The 22,737-nt window shown below is 44.2% G+C and overlaps 1 protein-coding gene across 1 annotated transcript in view; it reads left to right on the top strand.

Moving 5' to 3' along the window:
• Positions 1–8,764: 8,764 nt before the first annotated feature.
• LOC144493582 (protein FAM162B-like) overlaps positions 8,765–22,737 on the top strand; it is a 34,993-nt gene continuing 21,020 nt past the window's right edge. The window contains exons 1-2 of the mRNA XM_078212704.1: positions 8,765–9,030; positions 11,423–11,531. Of these exons, the coding sequence (XP_078068830.1) occupies positions 8,871–9,030; positions 11,423–11,531 (269 nt within the window). The 5' untranslated portion in view covers positions 8,765–8,870. The remainder of the gene's footprint in view (positions 9,031–11,422; positions 11,532–22,737) is intronic.

The raw sequence follows: 22,737 nt of genomic DNA on the forward strand, positions 1-22,737 counted from the left end.
TCCCTTCAATCTCAAGCAATCAAACCACCTAAACTTACTGTCAGGCAGGCTTCCGAACAGATCACGTGACCCCCTTCATTGTTTCTTAAGTTAAACACACAGTCCAGAAATATAGCAATCTTATAAGCCTCACATTGTAATACTGATTTTGGCTAATTCATGAGGTAATGATTGATCTAACATTTCAAACCATATTTCATCTATTGAAAATTTCTGTGGAATTTGTTAATCCAAAAGATTAATTTGCTATCATATATGTTAATTTGCTCTTTAAAAGTCTTTTTTTTTGTTGTAAATTGTGAATTTCTATGTCCACTTTCCCGTTCATCTTTGTCACGTGAACTTTCATAAAATAGTGCAGGGTATCCCGGATGCATCACCTTTTATCCATAATTAATATATGTCAACTGATAAAAAGGAAATATGCTAATAGATAATTATAGATGAAATATCTTATATTATTTTAAAATTATTCATAAAAACCCTACGGTGCAGAGGGAGGCCATTCGGCCCAACAAGTCTGCACCAACAACAAGCACACCCCAAGCCCTATCCCCACAATCCCACACATTTACCCGGTTAAATCCCTCTAACCTGCACATCCCGGGACAATTTAGCATGGCCAATCAACCTAACCCACACGCACATTCTTTGGACTGTGGGAGGAAACCGGAGCACCCAGAGGAAACCCACGCAGACACAATGAGAATGTGCAAACTCCACACAGACAGTGACCCAAGCTGGGAATCGAACCCAGGTCCCTAGAGCTGTGAGGCAGCAGTGCTAACCACTGTGCCACCATGCCGCCCCAACCACTTTGCCACCGTGCCACCATTGCTGAAACAATTGCTGAACAAACCCCAATTCAGTTAGAGTTAGTTCAAGGACTATTTCAACATTAGAACAGAAATGTTCTGTTTGGTGTGGTTGGAAGACAGAGACACTCACGAGCACTACATGGGAAAACCCCAAGGCATTCTACAAGTATGTGAAGAGCAAGAGGATAAGACATGAAAGAATAGGACGTATCAAGTGTGATGGTGGGAAAGTTTGTATGGAACTGGAAGAAATAGCAGAGGTACTTAATGAATACTTTACTTCAGTATTCACTATGGAAAAGGATCTTGGTGGTTGTAGTGCAGACTTGCAGCAGATTTAAAATGCTTGAGCATGTAGATATTAAGAAAGAGGATGTGTTGGAGCTTTTGAAAAGCATCAAGTTAGATAAGTCGCCGGGACCGGATGAGATGTACCCCAGGCTACTGTGGAAGGCAAGGGAGGAGATTGCTGAGCCTCTGGCGATGATCTTTGCATCATCAATGGAAATGGGTGAGGTTCCGGAGGATTGGAGGATTGCGGATGTTGTTCCTTTATTCAAGAAAGGGAGTATAGATAGCCCTGGAAATTATAGACCAGTGAGTCTAACCTCAGTGGTTGGTAAGTTGATGGAGAAGATCCTGAGAAGCAGGATTTAAGAACATTTGGAGAGGTATAATATGATTAAGAATAGTCAGCAAGGCTTTGTCAAAGGCAGATCATGCCTTACGAGCCTGATTGAATTTTTTGAGGATGTGACTAAACACATTGATGAAGGAAGAGCAGTAGATGTAGTATATATGGACTTCAGCAAGGCATTTGATAAGGTGCCCCATGCAAGGCTTATTGAGAAAGTGAGGGGGCATGGGATCCAAGGGGACATTGCTTTGTGGATCCAGAACTGGCTTGCCCACAGAAGGCAAAGAGTGGTTATAGATGGGTCATATTCTGCATGGAGGTCGGTCACCAGTGGAGTGCCCCAGGGATCTATTCTGGGACCCTTACTCTTTGTGATTTTTATAAATGACCTGGATGAGAAAGTGGAGGTATGGGTTGGTAAGTTTGCTGATGAGACAAAGGTTGGAGGTGTTGTGGATAGTGTGGAGGGATGTCAAAAGTTGCAGCGAGACATTAATAGGATGCAAGACTGGGCGGAGAAGTGGCAGATGGAGTTCAACCCAGATAAGTTTGAGGTGGTTCATTTTGGCAGGTCAAATAGGATGCCGGAATATAATATTAATGGTAGGACTCTTGGCAGTGTGGAAGATCAGAAGAATCTTGGGGTCCGAGTTCATAGGATGCTCAAAGCAGCTGTGCAGGTTGAGGCTGTGGTTAAGAAGACGTATGGTGTACTGGCCTTCATCAATCGAGGAATTGAGTTTCGGAGTCATGAGATAATGTTGCAGCTATGTAAGACCCTGGTCAGACCACACTTGGAGTACTGAGCTCAGCTCTGGTCGCCTCATTACAGGAAGGATGTGGAAGCCATAGAAAGGGTGCAGAGGAGATTTGCAAGGATGTTGCCTGGGTTGGGGAGCATGCCTTATGAGGATAGGTTGAGTGAGCTCGGCCTTTTCTCCTTGGAGAGACGAAGGATGAGGGGTGACCTGCTAGAGGTGTATAAGATGTTGAGAAGTATTGATCGAGTGGATAGTCAGAGGCTTTTTCCCAGGGCTGAAATGGTTGCCACAAGATGACACAGGTTTAAGGTGCTGGGGAGTAGGTACAGAGGAGATGTCAGGGGTAAGTTTTTCACTCAGAGGGTGGTGGGTGTGTGGAATGGGCTACCAGCAACGGTGGTGGAGGCGGATTTGATAGGGTCTTTTAAGAGACTTTTAGATAAGTACATGGAACTTAGTAAGATAGAGGGTTAAAGGTAAGCCTAGTAATCGCTAAGGTAGGGACATGTTCGGCACATGTTCGGCTGAAGGGCCTGTATTGTGCTGTAGTTTTTCTATGTTTCTATATTGGAAATTTGGACATGTCATATTTTAGGAACCATTTTTGAGAGTAATGTTTATTTACTCTTAATGGTAAATTGGGTTTTTAACAGGTCACAAATAATAGTCTATTATTTCTGCTAAATCATTGAAAAGTAAAGCTTTTAAAGGGCTTCAGCTGAATAGGAACAGATAAGAACTGAAAGCAAGAAAGGGTTTTGTCCATTATCAATTAACACAGAAACTCAGAGAACCACAATACATCTAAGTGCAAAGCAAATGGACATACATACAAACGGACGCAATAGGAGCAGGAGCTGGTCATTTGGATTTATGTTGGATCACTATATATCAAAAGCATTGCTTTCCTGAAGTTGAACTAACGTGTGTAGTAACTGGATTTACACCAGGAATAATTCTGTTGTTGCATTACTGAACTAATAATCTAAAGGTTGGATTAATAAATGTGAGTTTGAATCCCACTGTGGAAGATTGAGAATTTGATTCAGGCTTAAAAATATTTGGATCTGTTGGATTTACAGAATTTGATGATCTCCCCTTAATGTAAGACAAGTTCAGGGTGAGTTGGCATAGACATTATTACATATAAATAAATTATATATACATGTGTACTGGAAAAGTGACAGAGGACAAACAATAATTTCTTATGTACCATAATTATGATATTAAAAAAGGGAGGTAAAGCAAGTACATGAAATAATGGAATATATTATGGTGAACATATGTAGTGGTCAAGATAATGGAACTTTTGCTCAACAATGTAGCAGAAGAACAACTAGAAGCCAAAAATATAATGAAAAATAGTTAGCACAGACAATGCAGGTGCTGTAGTAAGTGCAATATATTGAATTTTCAAAAACCTTCTGACAACTTGTGATGCACCATCAATCAAGCAAAGACTAGTTTGTATGCAAGAACAAATAGGCTTTTATTAACAAGAACTTGGAGCCATCCCTGTCGGAGATCTGGTCCGTACTAAAGGCTAGGGAGAGGAGCCATCGCCTTTATACCTGGACCAGGGGGAGGAGTCTTGGGCGGAGCCGGCAGGGATGTGCCACATATACAGATAATAACAGATACTAACAGTGGTTAACCAGAACAGATAACAGATAACAGTGGTTTACCACATTCACCCCCTGTTTAAAAAAAGAGTCCGTCGGGGGTGAGGCAGAATGAACAATATTTACAGGTTCAGTCTATCCGGGGGCTTGCTCTGCCGCTGTGACTGCTATAGTGCCAGTTCCGATGTAGTTTCAGGTCGCGGTGTTGTTTCAAGCGCCAGGACGTTGTTGTCATCAGTAGTCTCTTCCGATCGTCGAGTGCGTGGTGGCAACTCCTGGGGCTCAGGCGAGCTGTATACAGGGGCGAGAGGAGTGAATAGTGGTTCTGATGTGGTAGGGACAAAGTTGGGGATTGGAGGTGAGGGGTTGGGGGCCATAGTGGTCCTTGAGTCACCTGTGGGTGCTAGGTCTCGGATAGATACCGTGTCCTCCCGCCCATCGGAGTGTGCCACATAGGCGTACTGGGGATTGGCGTGGAGGAGTTGAACCCTTTCGACCAGGGGGTCAGACTTACGGGTCCTGACATGCTTCCGAAGCAGGACAGGGCCCGGGTATGCCAGCCACAACGGTAGTGAAGTCCCCGAGGAAGACTTCCTGGGGAACACGAGCGTGCGTTCGTGGGGGGGTGGCATTGGTTGCCATGCACAGGAGGGACCTAATGGAGTGTAGTGCCTCTGGTAGGACCTCTTGCCAGCGGGTGACTGGAAGGCCTTTAGACCGTAGCGCTAGTAAAATGGCCTTCCAGACTGTTGCGTTCTCTCTCACCACCTGTCCGTTACCCCGGGGTTGTAGCTAGTAGTCCTACTCGAGGCTATACCTTTGGAGAGCAGGTACCGTCGCAGTTCATCACTCATGAAGGAGGATCCCCAGTCGCTATGGATATAGCTAGGGAAACCGAACAGAGTGAAGAGGCTGCGCAGGGCCCTGATGACCGTGGCCGAGGACATATCTGGGCAGGGAATAGCGAAGGGGAAACGTGAATACTTATCAATGACATTGAGAAAATATATGTTGCAATCAGATGAGGGGAGGGGGCCTTTGAAGTCAATGCTTAGGCTTTCAAAGGGGCGGGTGGCTTTTATGAGGTGTGCCCTGTCTGGTCGGTAGAAGTGCGGCTTGCATTCCGCGCAGACCTGGCAATTCCGAGTTATAGACCTGACATCCTCAATGGAGTAGGGCAGGTTACGGGCTCTAATGAAGTGAAAAAACCTGGTGACCCCCGGGTGGCAGAGGTCGTTGTGGAGAGCCTGTAACCGGTCCACCTGCGCACTGGCACATGTTCCACGGGACAGGGCGTCAGGTGGCTCATTGAGCTTCCCGGACCGATACAAGATATCGTAATTGTAGGTGGAGAGTTCGATTCCCCACCGCAATATCCTATCGTTCTTGATCTTGCCCCGCTGCGTATTGTTGAACATGAAGGCAACGGATCGTTGGTCCGTGAGTAGGGTGAACAGTTTACCAACTAAATAGTGGTGCCAGTGCTGTACAGCTTCCGCTATGGTTTGGGCCTCCTTTTCGACAGAAGAGTGTCGAATTTCGGGGCCTTGGAGGATTTGTGAAAAGAAGGCCACCGGTCTGCCCGCCTGGTTAAGGGTGGCGGCTAGGGCGAAGTCAGACGCATCGCTCTCCACTTGGAACGGGATGGATTCGTCTATAGCGTGCATCGTGGCCTTCGCGATGTCAGCTTTGAAGCGGTCGAAGGCCAGACGGGCCTCTGCCGTCAGGGGAAAAAGGGTGAATTTTATCAGCGGATGGGCTTTATCCGCATAGTTGGGGACCCACTGTGCATAGTACGAGAAGAAACCCAGGCATCTTCTCAGTGCTTTGAGGCTAGTGGGGAGGGGACGTTCCAGGAGGGGACGCATACGGTCGGGATCAGGGCCGATGACCCCATTCTCCACTACGTACCCGAGGATGGCGAGGCGGTGTGTACGGACTTCTCCTTATTGTAGGTCAGGTTAAGGAGGCTAGCCGTGTGCAGGAATCTGTGGAGGTTGGCTTCGTGGTCCTGCTGATCATGGCCGCAGATGGTGACATTATCCAGGTACGGGAAGGTAGCCGGCAGCCCGTTCTGGTCTACCATTTGGTCCATTTCCCGCTGGAAAACCAAGTTGGTGACGCCAAAAGGGACCCTAAGGAAGTGGTAAAGGCGACCATCCGCCTCGAAAGCCGTATATTGGCGGTCCTCCGGGCGGATAGGGAGCTGGTGGTATGCTGACTTCAAGTCAATGGTGGAGAACACCCGATATTGTGCAATCTGATTGACCATGTCAGATATGCGGGGAAGGGGGTACGCGTCCAGCTGCGTGTATCGATTAATGGTCTGACTGTAGTCAATGACCATTCTGTGTTTCTCCCCAGTCTTAACGACTACCACTTGTGCTCTCCAGGGGCTGGTACTGGCCTCGATGATCCCTTCCTTGAGGAGCCGCTGGACTTCGGACCTGAAAAAGGCCCTGTCTCTAGCACTATACCGCCTGATCTTGGTGGCGATGGGCTTGCAGTCAGGAGTGAGATTCGCAAACAAGGAGGGAGGGGCAATTTTAAGGGTCGAGAGACTGCAGGTGGTGCACGGTGGGCAATTTAGACGCCGCTGATTGCAGACGGAGAGCGGGGGAAAAGGCCCATTATACAGTATAGTGACACTCTTCAGATGGGTCATGAAATCTAGCCCCAAGAGTAGAGCAGCGCAGAGATGTGGCAGCACGAGGAGCCTGAAGTTCTTGTACACTGTGCCCCGCACCTTCAGGGTCACCACGCAGTACCCGAGGACATTTACAGAGCGGGATTGTGATGCCATGGAGATCGTTTGCTTGACGGGCCGCACGGAAAGGGCATATCAACTCACAGTATCAGGGTGAATGAAGCTCTCCGTACTCCCACTTTCAAACAAACAATGCTCCCTGTGCCCGTTTACTTCTATGTCCATCATGGACTTAGTGAGTCGGTGAGGCTTGGACTGGTCCAGGGTAACCGACGCCACCGTTGGATCTTGCAGATAGTCATAGGGGGCTGATGAGGTAGGAGGTGGCGGCCCCTGCTGGTCGTTCGCAGCTGAAGTGGTCCAAGATGGCGGCCCCCACGGGTCGCTGGCGGCCGATGATGTCATCCAAGATGGCGGCCCCCGCAGGTCGCACGTGGCCGGAGTCATCCAAGATGGCGGCCCCCACGGGTCACACGCGGCCGGGGTCGTCCAAGATGGTGGCCCCCGCGGGTCACACATGGCGCTCGTGGATTTGGAGATGGACTTATGGCAGACTTTGGCATAGTGTCCCTTCTTCCCACACGCGGAGCAGAACGACTCCCTCGCCGGGCAGCATTGTCGGGGGTGCTTACCCAGGCTGCAGAAGTAGCACTCCGGGCCTCCAGAGGCTGCTGCAGCGGTCAGATCACCGGTGAGACGTGGCGTGGCATAGGTCTGTGGCCCTCCCGAGTACAAGGGGTAGCGACGGCTGCGGTGTCCACGATGCGTCCACGTGGTCAGGTGAGTGGGCCTCGAGATATTGGGAGGTCACCTCTAAGGATTCGGCCAGTTCCACAGTTTTCTTTAAGTCCAGCGCATCCTGTTCCAGTAGCCGTTGTCGGATATAGGTCGACCCGATGCCCGTGACAAAGGCATCCCTGATTAAGTCCTCTGTGTATTGGATGGCAGTCACAGTCTTGCAGTTGTAGTTCTGGGCAAGCAGTCGCAACGCGCGCAGGAATTGGTCAACCGATTCTCCTGGCTGCCGTCTGCGCGTAGTTAGGAGATGTCTCGCGTAGACTTCATTAGGCCGTTTGTTATACTGGCCCTTTAAAAGTTCGATGGCGTCCTTGTAATTTTCTGCATCCCGAATCGTAGAATATACTACGTCGCTTACCCGGCCGTGGAGCACCCGTAGTCTGTCGGCATCCGGACGGATGACAGCGGAGAGCCGATGTAGTCTTCAAAACATTTCAGCCAATGAACAAACGTGTTTGACGCTCCTACAGTTTGAGGATCCAGATTCAATCTGTCGGGTTTTAACATCTGCTCCATTTTAAAATCTTGTTAATAAAATTGATGCACCATCAATCAAGCAAAGACTCGTTTGTATGCAAGAACAAATAGGCTTTTATTAACAAGAACTTGGAGCCATCCCTGTCGGAGATCTGGTCTGTACTAAAGGCTCGGGGGAGGAGCCATCGCCTTTATACCCGGACCAGGGGGAGGAGTCTTGGGCGGAGCCGACAGGGATATATACAGATAATAACAGATACTAACTAACAGTGGCTAACCACAACAGATAACAGCTAACAATGATTTACCACAACCTGTATAGTATACTCTTGACTTTTTTATTTGTTAATGGGAAGTAGGTGTCACTGGCTAGGCCAGCATTTATTGCCCATCCCTAATTGCCCTTGAGAAGGTGGTGGTGAGCTGCCACATTTACAGTCCATGAGTTGTAGGAACATCCATGCTGGTCGGGAGGGAGTTCCAAGATTTTGACCCATCAATAGTGCAGTAATTCCAATATAGCAATTTGTGTTAGATTAAAGAATAAAATTTAAAAGTTAAGGCTAATTTTCTTCAAATTCTCCTAATCTCCCACACTTACCTCAACTGCTAAGCACTCAGAGCAAAATGGCACTCCGTTTCCAGCATTTTCTGGTTTTATTTTATGTTACGTATAATGTAATTTCATTGCCTTTTTCTGCACAGTTCTGTACAGGGCATTAAATCACTGCCGCAATGTTTGCGATTGAGTCATAAGTATAATTTTGTACAATGTACCCAGAAGGGATATTTTTTTTAAAAACGTATTTATCATTGGACATCCTTCGGTTGGCTATAAATTAGATTAGCGCGGATGCAGAGCAGTGACTGATAATGTTTTTAATAATGGTGCATGTTTTCGATGAGTGTAAGTGGTTGCAATGACATTGTGCAGGTCAGTTCAGGACACTGATCGCACTGGAGTTAGGGGCGTGATTGGCAGCTTCTGTTTAAATAGATGACTCCAATTGATCAGAGAGCGGACAGCGATTCGGTTGAAGAACTGTGAAGATGATTCGCGCTGTGTCAGGTCAAAGAAAAATAAATTCGACTCTGTGTCGATTGTACGGAACCAAACCAACGGACAGGCGACCTCTGCTCACCAAAAGTACAGGGGATGTGGAAAGGACTTTTGCCAATGATTTCATTTCAGTGCGGGCAGCGCGTACAGGTAAATATCACTTCATTTCAAACTTCACACGATCTACAGCCGGATCTGTTTCACTCAAGGGGAAACATTTCCAATAAGCTCCCGGTGATTGTAAGGGTGGTTACTTAGTGTCAAAAGATGCTCCTTCCAAACTCTGTCCAAGGATTTTAACTTTCCAGTATTTTGCTTGTTCCTCGTCTGTTTCCTACATATTTGTGACCTTTCCGTTATGTCACCATTGTGTTGTTAACTATTACCTGACGAGCTATATTGCTTCCATTTCCCCTGAGTTGATACTTCGCCGAATTTCTGTGTAGCGAAACTTAGACTTGGCACTCAGTATTTGAGGTTCTCCCCACTCTGGGGACTTTTAATAAATCCACGCCCTGGGCATGGGGCAGAGTCAGGCTGGCAGGAAGTGTGTAAATGTCACGGTTAATTCTATCAGAATGAATGGCCAGGGCATTGTGTGGGTGCGGGTGAGCGGGGGTGGGGGGGGGGCGGGGGTGGTGCGGAGGATGCAGTCACTGACCTTCTTGATAAACCCTCCTGTCACACGAAGTACTATGTTGGCAGTGCCAACTTGTAACCTTAGTGAAAGTTAGAAAAATGCTTTATGTGCTGCACCTGGGTACTAAGGCTCTGATTGCAATATAAATCTATGCTCCACCTCGCTGGACTGAACCACAGTTGGTTAATTATCAGACTGCTTATCCCACATCCAGTACTGGATGAACAGAACTTTCCTCCAATCAAATATTGGGAAGATGAAAGTCGTTGGCCGGAACTTTCCAGCCATTCATGCCGGTGAGATCTTTTGGTCCCGCTGACGGTGCACCCTCTCTGCGGGTTTCACAGCAGCGAGGCGTGCATTCAATGGGAAACCCCTCTGACAATGGTGGGATCAGAAAATCCTGCTGCTGGCCAATGGCGAGCCACCTTACATGGTTGGGTGGTAAATCCCACCCATAGTTTTCATTTCCATTCTAAACTCTATTCCCCTCACTACTGTCTCCTTCCTCCATCCCAGGCACCAGTCTGAGACAAAACCAGACTGTTTGCAATCTTGGTGTCAAATTTGACCCCGAAAGGAGCTTCCGTCCTAGACAATATAAAATACAACTGCCAATGTTGTGGCAAACAGCAGCACTGGAATCCCCCTCCAAGGCACTCACCATCCTGACTTGGAAATATATTCCTAACTGTTGTTGGGTCAAAAACCTGGCCCTCCCTCCCTAACCGCACTATGGGTAGACCTACACTACAGGGACTGCAGCGATTCAAGAAGGCAGCTCGCCACCACCTTCTCATGGGCAATTAGGGATGGGCAATAAGTGCTAGCCTAGCCAGCGACACCCACAGCCCTTAAGCAAATAATAAAATGAGAACATTGTGGATGCATTAGCAGACAGAATTGGAGGGACTGCTTCAGTGGCAGTCAGAGAGGAGGGTGGTGATGAGGGAATGGATTTTGTGATGTTGGTAATGGCGTCAGTGTTCCCAATGTTTAATTAGAGTCAATTTCTTCTCATCCAGTGCTTGATGTCAGGCAACCTACAGCACCATACATAGGAAATGGAGGGCTTAAGGGAGCTGGGAAGATGTACAACTGGTTATATATTAGTTTAAAGAACCATGCTCATAATAAATAGTGCTTCCTAACTCTCATTTATTCCTTCCCCAGTAGTAGTGGATTCATTTTCATAATTGGTAGAGAAATCTGAATTTAATATTTTCATCCCCAAGAGTAATGACATCAATCTGATTTTCTTTCATATTTGGGTAAAATTAATTTGAATTTATATCCCTTTTGCAAGCTGTTAAAGCCTTGGAATCATATTCAAAGAGTGGCCAATACTTTGTACACAGTTATTACTTTTGGTGGGTAAAACTATGCAGTTTTAAGTAAGGACATTGACATTTTGAGGGTAATTTTTGAACTCACCCATTGGTAGGGAGTTGCAGCCATCAGGAGCGACTATATATTTGGGCACAGCTGGCCAAGCTGCCACTTAGACCCTTCCCATTAGATTACTGAAATATCTGCATTACGACATAGGATTGGATATGTATTGTGACAGGAACTGAATACTCCCTCCTAAACTGGTGGCCAAACTTTTGGTTCTTTGTAGGTCACCAAGGTGCATGCCATTGAATCTTAGGCACCACAAGATCAATTCCATGGTCCTTTGATTCCACTTATAGGGGAATATTAGAAGTGTTCCTGGAGTTTGTATCCTGGGGCAACTATCTTTTTTTGGCTTATGAACAAAATATCTGAATGCAATGAATGCAAATCAGTTTGACAGTGCCACACAAGTAAGGAGTAGCTATTATATATAATCTAGAAAATAACTATATTTCCTACGTTGGTTCAATACATCTTGAGTTGTGTTCCGTAATTTTCTTGAAGTTCGTGACACCCAGAAAGTTCCAGGATACAGGCCCACAAAGTTTGACAAAAGGATTCTTCTCTGGTCTGGTCGCTTCAAGAATGAGGAGGACATCCCTGCCATTGTGTCGTAAGTTTTTCGATTTTTGTAGCTTATTAGATATTATTGATTGAATTATTTCAATTCTTTCGTGCAAGTTAGCAATGAAGTACAAAGAAATAAATCATAAAAATTTGCTCTATCATTAGAAATAATAGCAATGACTCATTGGTGCACTTCATTAAAACAAATGTGGAGGAACTGCATACATTGAAACTGAAACTCACAATGGTATTTCAATCTCTATTGTGATATGTCAATGTTAGGACTTTCACTAGGCAATTTATTGAAATGAGTGCTCAGCACCAATCATGGAGAAATCATGGAGAAATTAGTCCCTGTTGCATACATTTTCCATTCCTTTTATACAGTTACTTTTTATGAATTTACAATCAATTAAGTAAGAAATTGTCTCACTCAGTGATAATTTCCTGGTCTGAATCTGAAAGTTATGTTGGGAATCGTGGTCTAACTTGCGTCACTTCCTCTGAAAACACTGGAGACATTTACACTTTGGCAATGTGCTGCAACAAAATCACTGTTTATTCCTCTCTAAGGAGGTCATGATCCCATCGGCATTGAAAATTAAAGGGTTCCCACCCACAGTATGTTATGCCACTGACTTTTGGGTATTGGAAAGGTTTGTGGTGCATCCATGAGATGGATCACTCTATCCAATTCTAGTTCAATCCTCAAAAGCTTCGAAAGGTTAGTCATGGCACAAATCAATTCCAGTCTCCCAGATTGCCTGGATCCTCTACAGTTCACCAACCACCGCAACATGTTCACAGCAGACACCATCTCCCTGGTTCTGCACTGAACCTCGGAACACCTAGATAACAAAGACATTTATGTCAGACTCCTATTTATCAACTATAGTCAGCCTTCAACACCATCATTCGTACGAAACTCATCTCCAAACTCTGTGGCCTGGGGCTAGGCCCCTCGCTCTGCGACTGGATCCTGAACTTCCTAACCCACAGACCGCAATCAGTAACAATAGGCAACAACACCTCCTCCACGATTATCCTCAACACTGGTGCCCCACAAGATTGTGTCCTCAGCCCCTTATTATACTCCTTATACATCCATGACTGTGTGGCCAAATTCCCCTCCAACACGATTTTCAAGTTTGCTGATGACACCACCGTAGTGGGTCAGATCTCAAACAATGACAAGATGGAGTACAGGAAAGAGATAGAGAATCTAATGAACTGGTGCAATGACAATAATCTCTCGCTCAATGTCAACAAAACAAAGGAAATAGTCATTAATTTCAGGAAGCGTAGTGGCGGACATGCTCCTCTCTACACCAATGGGGACAAAGTAGAGGTCGTCGAGAACTTCAAGTTTTTAGGTGTCCAGATCACCAACAACCTGTCCTGGTCCCCCCATGCTGACACTATAGTTAAGAAAGTCCTCCAATGCCTCTCAGAAGACTAAGGAAATTTGGCATGTTCGCTACAACTCTCACCAACTTTTACAGATGCATCATAGAAAGCATTCTTTCTGGTTGTATCACAATTTGGTATGGCTCCTGCTCTGTCGAAGACCGCAAGAAACTACAAAGGGTCGTGAATGAAGCCCAATCCATCATGTAAACCAACCTCCCATCCATTGACTCCATTTACATTTCCTGCTGCCTCGGAAAAGCAGCCAGCATAATTAAGGACCCCACACACCCCGGACATACTCTCTTCCACCTTCTTCCATCAGGAAAAAGATACAAAAGTCTGAGGTCATGTACCAACCGACTCAAGAACAGCTTTTTCCCTGCTGCCATCAGACTTTTGAATGGACCTACCTCGCATTAAGTTGATCTTTCTCTACACCATAGGTATGACTGTAACACTACATTCTGCATTCTCTCCTTTCCTTCTTTATGTACAGTATGTTTTGTCTGTATAGTGCGCAAGAAACAATACTTTTCACTGTATACTAATACGTGACCATAATAAATCAAATCAAATTGACTTCCTTTGAAATGTCTAAGCCCATGTCTTTTTGTACCTTAAAATTGATCCAAAAGCATTTTAATGTCTCATGAGCCATATGAGTATGCAGCCTTCTATTGTAATTCATCTTTATTTGTAAGTTCAATCATTTGTATTTCAATTACTTTTATGATTTGGTTATTGTCCTGAATTAGAGCAAATGGAAAGTTTCTTCACAGTCAAACCTCAGTGATGGCAAGGTTGAAGTACATTGCTTTCCTCCTGTACCACCCTCCAGCCCACACATACACAAACTGTCCCAAACCACGGTCCACAGAAAATTTCCTGCGGTGTCAATCCAATTTTTCAATCTGGCCTCAGAGATTCAATTTGTTAGATTGGCATAGAAATAGCTTTATTAGTTCTAATGGTTTAAAAGTTTGCTCCACGTTTTGATAGTGCATGACTTGTGCCCTTGGTTTGTAGGTTACAAGTTTTATTTATGCACCGGATGTTGCTCTAGTATCATGCTGAGTTTTCTTTCCTTTGTGGATACTTTCCAGTGTACATGAGCTGTGACTGCCAACATTAATTTTCCCAAGAACTCTTAATTTACAAATATCTCTTTCCACACTCTGATCTTAATTCTGACCCTGAGCTATGAGGGGAGACAGCAGGACAGTGGGATGAATTTTGGATTGCTTTGGCAAAGAACCAACACAGCCACAATGAACTGCATCCCATTTTTCTGTGGTTGCAGACCTCCATGATTCTAGGCCTCAAATTATTCATGTTGCATCTAATCATCCCTCTCAGAAAAGCTATAAATCACTGTACAAACTTTGAATTACCATTTGCATATAGCAAGTTACCACAAAAGGCTATGAGATGATTAATGAATCAGTCACTTACCCAAATCTTAAGGTGTCCTGATCGTCGGAGATAGGATGTACATTGGGAGATATTTAGCAGGAACATGTGGGTGCCCTAACACTGTACACAGGCAGCATTTTACCACCTCGCTTGAGTGAGACCGGAAATTCTGAGGTAAACGGACATTTTTGTTGTCTGTTCCTCACCTGCTCTGATTCTGTGGCGGGCGAGGTGATAGAATTCTGGTGACAGACCTTTCTGGGAATTGGCTGCGAAGTTTAAATTTCCAGTAGGCTGATACCCTGCTGCCTGGGGCTCTCCACAAATGTCTCAGACACTGAGCTCAGAGTTAAGACTTGGACTTGATACACAGGACTTACCTGGATATTTACCCAGAAAATATTAGACTGTTCTAACAGCTAGGTAACTCCACAATCTACCAACCCAATCACCCAATCAGCTCCCTGACCTGACCTGACCTGGATATCCCTCCCAGCCATCTAACTATCTCCGACGATTGTACCCCCTATCATCCGACTATCATCCTTACTACCTGACTACCCATTCACCCAATTCCCTACCTCAATCACTCACTCACCCAGTTACCCACCTCACCCACTAACCCATTCACTCATTCATCCACTCACCTCCACCCCTCATTTATTAAAAGACTTGAATCTTTGCAAACTTTTCTTAATACAGAAGCTAGTGGCGTAAAAAGGGATGTGTCCTCTTCTTCCTTCAGAGTCCAAATCCTGTTATAAATGTTCAAAATGCTGCTATTTATTTAAGTGTAGTTCTTAAGATACTGAATAGAGAGGTCATGGCTGTCAGCGACTGTCTCATTGTTGTCTGTGTCGATGTCCGCCATTTTTGTTTCTCGCTTGAAAGTGTCTGTGTAATGGAGGCATAGACACCCAGGAAGTCATAACTTGGTGCCCAACCCGTTCTACAGAATGTCCTTGAGTATAAGGCAATCATCCAGCCTCAGCAAGCCTTGCTTCTTGAAGGGAGGTTATGTCACTCTCCAACCCCTTATCAAGTTCCATGTTGATCACAGATGCAGACATTATTGACCAACTGAAAGCCATCTGTCACTTTCCTGCACATGGTCATGACATTCCAGCCTGCTAACTGAGGAGTTGATATATTATTTATCTTTGTTTTGCTTATCTGCCTGATGCGATGGATTTTGTTCACTTCTTGAGCAGACGCTCTAAGCTTCAAGCACCCATTGAAGCAGGTGGAGCATGGCGGATGAGCAACTTACTAGTTGGGGTGGGGCGGGGGTGTGGTGGGCAGACCAGAGATGTGCGGTAGGTGACCAGTGGAATGTGATGGTCTCTCCCACTGTTGGAAGCAGTTCATTGCACCCTTTTTCTACACTGATCGAGTTGGGCTTATCACTCGTAACTGTTATTTCCCATGTTGTATTAACACTCTGCAGCAAAATTGCAGTGTCCACTCTGTCTTAATGGAGATCAAATTCAAACTTGTAGAATGGGTGTGTAATAGGTAAATTAATTTCAGTGTAGATAAGTGTGAGGTGGTGCACTTTGGTACAGCAAGTAAGGAGGCCACATTCTAGTTGAATAATAAGAGTCTGAATGAGATGGAGGAGCAAAGGGATCTAGAGTGTTGATACAAAAATGACGAAAAACAGTGATGTAGGTAAATAAAGTCATTAACAGAATCAAACCATGCATTGGGGTTAATTTCTAAAATGTTTAAAATTGAGAAGCAGGGCAGTCATGTCAAACCTGTATAAAACCTTGGCTAGCTTACACTTGGGAGTACTGTGCACATTTCTGGTCTCCATATTATGCAAAGGGCTTAGAGACAGTGAAGAATGTACAAAATAGATTCACAAGGGTGATACCAAAATTGACAGATTAGGGTAGAGCATTTCATTCTAGAGAAGGAAAGGCTAAATGGACATCTGATGTAGATTTTTAAGATACTGAAAGCATTTTATAGGGAAGATATGGGCAAAGTGTTTTCACTGTGGAGGAGGCCAAAAGCTAAAGACTATAAGTATAATGTAGTTGCTAATAAATCCAGAAGAATTAAGAAGAATTCACTCTTTTCCCAGAGTGTTAAGAATGTAGAATGTGGTGCAACGGGTAGTTAAGAGGAATAGCATAGAAGCATTTAAGGGGTAGCCGAACATAGGAAACAAAAGTTGGAGTAGGCCATTTGGCCCTTTGAACCTGCATTGCCATTTACCGAGATCGTGGGTGATCTTCGATGGGGGCACAGACTCCTGATAAGAGATTGATCATTTAGGACCTTGATGAGGAGAAATTTCTTCATTTAAAGGGTTGTGAAAGTTTGGGTGAATTCTTAATCCCAGAGGGTGATGGATGCTCCATTGTAATATATTTAAGGTTGAGATAGTTTTTTGGCTTTTCAGGCAGGGAAGTGGGGCTAAGGCTGAAGATCAGCCATGTTTATATTGAATTGCAATGTAGGCTCGATGGTTGAATGGTTTTGCCCTGTTCTGATTTCTTATGTTCTCAGCTCCACTCCCTGCACAGACTTCATAATTGTTAATTCCCTTAGTGCCCAAAATTTATTGACCTGTCTTGAATATGCTCAACAACTAACCATTCATAGCTTGCTAGGGTGGAGAATTCCAAACATTCACAACACTTTGAGTGAAGAAAGTTCATTTCAATCATGGGGGTGGACATGATAAGAGGAATGCGGGTGGTAATGGCTAGGAGGGAAATTACCTTGATTATGATCAAGGCCATCGGAGCAAGAGGTGAATGTCATGTCATGAAACTGTGTATGAATGTGCATTATACATAGTCAATTTGCAGAATTGTTTTCCTGCAGGAGAGGTTTCCTTGGTGGGAGCACTATCAGAAATATGAGTGCAAGTGTCCCATGATTTCCCACCCTTAAAAATTACCAACAAGAAATTGTGAGGTAAGGAGGGGAAAAACACAAGCTTGAATTCTTGGGCTGGTGGGTTTCTGTACCAGGTGAGTCATTTCATAAAATGATCCTTTATGTTTTTAAAATAATAGTCAAAATTCATGTCCATCCCCAGAGCAGCATTACAGGAATGTAGAGCATTGTCATTCTTAGAAAATTGTGTTTCAAACACCTCAGCATCAAGAGGAACAAGCTTGCTTCAAGCAAGAGGTGACCTAGAATTGCAGGATCAAGGGCTTGGCGCTGAATGTCAGCAACAAACATTTACTGGAAGGAGTAGTCAAAGGTGGACAAGAAAACAACCAACATAGAGGAGAGCAGGAGAGGTCAGATGAGAAGAAAAATAAAATCACTGAGAATGAGGCATCACTGATGTCTGAGAGCGGAAAGGAGGCTGGGTATCTTCATTCCAAACTTATTGTATAAATCAAAGGTTTTGAAGAAGTAGTGAAAAATGATGAGACGAGCAGCAGAAGGAGAGATTAAGTTGTTATTTAGTGATAAGGGTTGTGTCATTATGGTAACATTTGGACGGTACAGCTGATGCAAAGTATATCCAGACCATTAGGCTTTGGTCAAGGGCAGGGTATTACCACTAGTGAGCCAAGTTTCAATCAAAGGAAAGATGTCTAAGTTTGTTTTGACAAGGGCCTTGTGAAATGGAGTGAGTAGAGATGGTTGATGATTCACTGGGGAACATGGAGGACCAGACAAGTAGAGTGGGGAGGTGCAATAGTTCTAATCCCGTTTCCCATGTCCTTTTCTATAATTGTCTATCAAACTTAAATTATTCTTGTACCATTCTTAAATGTTTACATATTACTACTTCACTAATTGATCATATTGCATCTTTAAAGACCTTTGTTAAATCGACTACATTTAATCTTATATCTATCCCCACATTTTACCTTCAATCACTGGGAGCAATGTGTTTTGAGGTATTCTGCCCCTTCTTTCTTACTTTTAAACACCTCTATCAAATTAATCCTTAATCTCCCTTGCCTTAATGAAGGCCAGTATTTTATCAGATCCATCAACCGCAACTGCTCTGCGTGGATCATTTGTCGAGAACGGGGCAGCAGGATGGCACAGTGGTGAGCACTGCTGCCTCACAGCGCTAGGGACCCGGGTTCAATTCCAGCCTCAGGTGACTGTGTGGAGTTTTCACATTCTCCTCATGCCCGTGTGGGTTTCCTCCGGGTGCTCTGGTTTCCTTCCACAGTCCAAAGCTGTGCAGGTTAGGTGGATTGCCAAGCTAAATTGCCCCGTAGTGTCAGTCAGGGTGATTAGCAGGGTGGATGCGTGGGGTTACAAGGTTAGAGCCTGGGTGGGATTGTTGTCGGTGCGGGCCCGATGGGCCGAATGGCCTCCTTCTACACTATCGGGATTCTATGATTTGATTTTTAAAAATCTTAACACCAGATTATTCCCTGGTTCACTGCTTTGGAACTTTTCTTTCTCAGGCTGACAACCTCTGTGGTCTGTGGTATTAAGTGGTCATAGGGCCAATGAGGAAAACTGCAAACTCAATGCCAAATTTTTTTTCCCTGCAGATTTATGTCCATGGGAACTGGATTATTACTTCCCAAGCTTCCTTAATTTAAGACGTTAAACAGATGTCATGAAAATTGTACCTTTCAGTTAAGGATGAATTCACACCTCTGATAGCAGAGATTGAGTAGGTGGAGCAATCCAACTGCCCACCCCATGTTAACAGTGAGAGACATCAGTCATTTTGAAGGCCAGGCCTCATTTGTGTTCTACTGGTGAGCTGCCCATGTATTTCCAGTGTTGATAGCCGGTATACTCAGATTTATTTAAAGCAAGTTTGTCCCTCTTAAATCATGGGGACGCTGCACCCGTACTCATAATAGGTGTTCCCAAGAGGGAAAGCTCTATTGTAGGACAACAGCCAGGGCTCCCCATTCCTGCAATGCTGCTCTGGGGATGGACATGAATTTCTGACTATTATTTTAAAAACATAAAGGATAATTTTATGAAATGATACACCTGGAACTGCCCAAGAATTCAAGCTTGTGTTTTCTCTCCTAACTTCACAATTTCCTGTTTGTAATGTATAATGAATGGGGAATCAAGGAAAAGGTGCACTCATATTCCTGATAGGTGCTCCCAGGAGGGAAACCTATATCGCAGGAAAACAATTCTGTAAAATGATCATGTATAATCCACATTCATGTTATTTTCATGACATGAATTTTTTCCTGTTCATAAGCTTAATTATTAATTAAAGAGGAATGATAAGGAATTATTAAATGGATAAGTATCAATAGTTTAGGGTCAATAAATTGATTCATATCCACCTATTGATTTTACTTTGCTATGATATGAGTTATCTCCTGACATTAGCATGTGTACATTGCGAAAAATAAAAACCGCTTTCAAAAACAAGCTGCCTCGTATGAACTAAAAGCTTCATCCTTAAGTATACTGTGAAGGGGCATGATTTACCAGGACTGTCATTTATCTCTTATCTAAAGTATAATTGCACTGTAGATCACACGGACTCATCATGTTTCCTTGCCGAATTTAAAAGGGGGTGGGTACTTTAAGGCCAAAATAGACTTATTTACAAGTAGGATGATTACTCAGAAGCAATGCATATAGAAAACTTATGATACAAATATGTTTTCAACATTTGAGTCAATCCCCAAGTTGCTAAGATTGTTTACTTTAAATTGCATTTTTTATATTCTCTGGTAATCTTCAAGATTTTTGAATGAAACAGTCTTTTGCAGACTTCTTGTAAGGTAACGAAAGTCAAGGCAATGCAGGTAATCTTTGCAGGTAGATTGTAAGTTTATATGGGGTTTCTGTTCTTGGAGGGCTACCTTAATATCCTACTAGTAAGTAATTATTTAGTCATTTTACTGTCAACAACTATGAATTATTATTGATGATTTTAATGAAAAAATGTTCAATACATTTGTTAAAATTTCTAAGTTAAGAGAGCATCAGCCAGTTGAATTGGTTATCAGAGTATTCAGATAGTGATCAAAGTAATATTGCATGAGTGTTTTAAGTGTTTGCACTATGAAATCACCAACAATATTTGTTAGGTTCATAGGATAGGATTTTACATCCCCCTGGCGGGCATGTGTCTGAGCTGGAAATCCGTTAAATAGCGCGCAATCCAACGTCATCGCACACTCCCGGGATATTTTGCTAGGTGGGTGCAGAAGTGGATCAGGTGCGTGCCCGGTGATAATTAGACGAGTGAGTAAGGGGTTTCAAACCACAATCAAAGAGTCATCCGGACTTGAAATGTTGGCTTTATTCTCTCCCCACAGATGCTGTCAGACCTGCTGAGATTTTCCATCATTTTCTGCTGTTGTTAACCGGAATTTAACGCTGCCCGTGCAATTTTAAGCTCGTCACACAGGCAACACGGGCAGGTTGTTCAACCAGAATTGATGTTTTTTTAATTCAATTATGAGATTAAAAAGCCCCTGCTGGCTACAATGGCTGAGGAGTTAGGTGTTTGTATGGGTGAGGTGGTGTTCTGTCGTGTGGAAAGAGTGTTCTGTGTGTCGGCTTCATCAGAGTGTGGAACTCCAACAAGTGTTCTGTTGGCTGGCTTGGTGCCGAGGTGAGTTCTGTTAACCGATCCGCCGATGGGTATTGTGTCCTCAGCAGGGAACACTTCCACTGGGGAGGAAGAGGAGAGGGAACAAATATTTAGGAGCCAAGGTGCTCGTAGCCCCTCCCCCCATCTCGGACAGAGATTCATACAGGGCCACCAGGGAGGCCAAGTAGACCTCCCCTAGAGTAGATGCCGCTACTTAACTGCTAGGGTGTACAGACAGAGGTCCAATTACATGGACATGACAGAGGTCCAGCCCCACAGGAGGCTCCGGTTCCCAAAGGAAGCAGTGACTAGCACCTGACAGATAGATGATGAGATAACTTCAAATAGTGTGGGAAGACACTCAATGCCTGTGGCTCTGAAGGTCACAGTGGCACTAAATGTTTCATTCCAGTATCATGCTGCCCCACTGTGCCACTGTTCTGTCTGGTTCCGTCCACAATTGGTTATGAGGAAATAAGCTGTATCACAATACCCTCAATAGATAAATAGTGGCACAGTGGGGTGGCATGGTGGCACAGTGGTTAGCACTGCTGCCCCAGCGCCAGGAACCTGGGTTTGATTTCCAGCTTGGGTCATTGTCTGTGCGGAGTCTGCATGTTCTCCTCGTGTCTGTGTGGGTTTCCTCCTGGTGCTCCAGTTTCCTTCCAAAAGACGTGCTGGTTAGGTGCATTGGCCATGCTAAATTCTCCCTCGGTATGCCTGAACAGGTGCCGGAGTGTGGCGACTACGGGATTTTCACAGTAACTTCATTGCAGTGTTAATGTAATCCTACCTGTGACACTAATAAATAAACTTGAAAATACCCTCAGTAGATAAATAACTTGATTATGCTTGCAGTCTAGATTCACACATGCAGAATGATCAAGTGGTAGGAAATGGTACCAGAGGGTTGGAATCACTTGTGGAGCAGTATTCCACTGAGTCAGCAGTTTGAAGAGAAGAGCAGAACAATTAGATAAATAAAAACAAACTGGAAAGGTCCTGAGAAAACCAAGAATAATTCAAAGAGATTTTAAGTTAAACTGGTTAATGTTGATTTGAAGTACATTGGATCAGTAAAAGAACAGTGTTTTTAATACTTCTTCACGTGGGTTTTGTTTGCAAGGCCAGCATTTATTGCCCAACCTGAATCGGTCTTGAGAAGGTACTGGTGAGCTCTCTTCTTGAACCACTGCAGTCCATGTGTTGGAGGAACACACACACTGCTGTTCGGAGGGGAGTTCCAGGATTTTGACCCAGCGGTAGTGAAGGAACGACGACTTGGTTTCAATTAAGTCAGGATATTGTGTGACTTAGAGGGGAACTTGCAGGTGGTGCTGCTCCCATGTGTTTGCTTCCCTTGTCCTTCAAGGTGGTAGAGGTCATGAGTTTGGAAGGTGCTGTCGAAGGAGTCCTGGTAAGTTGCAGTGCACACTGCTGCCACTGTGCCTCAGTGGTTAGTGTGTTCGAAGTTTATTATTTATAATATGCAGTATTTCATAATCTAAATGAATCAATTTTTGTCCAACATGTTCAAATGATTAATACAAGGATGTTTCTTTACCCACAACCTATTTGACCTAACTGTATCTAAGCAAATGTTACTTGTACTCTGTACTTGCTGTTCTCCAGCTGCCACAAGTTAAAACTACTGTCCCTTATAAATGAGTGTCTGTACATAGATAGAATTTTGTTTATTATGCTAAGCCTGCTTTTTAAAAAAATGTCCCTTCAGTTCATCAGTTACTCTCTAAAACAATAATTGCATGTTAAAGCTATTAACTATAAAATACAATTGCAAAGTGCATTGCTTTGATGTAATTTTTCTGAAGTGCATTTTAGAAACATAGAAAAACTACAGCACAAACAGTCCCTTTGGCCCCACAAGTTGTGCCGAACA

The sequence above is a fragment of the Mustelus asterias genome, chromosome 5 (assembly GCF_964213995.1).
Source record: "Mustelus asterias chromosome 5, sMusAst1.hap1.1, whole genome shotgun sequence".
NCBI classification, from domain to species: Eukaryota; Metazoa; Chordata; class Chondrichthyes; order Carcharhiniformes; family Triakidae; genus Mustelus; species Mustelus asterias.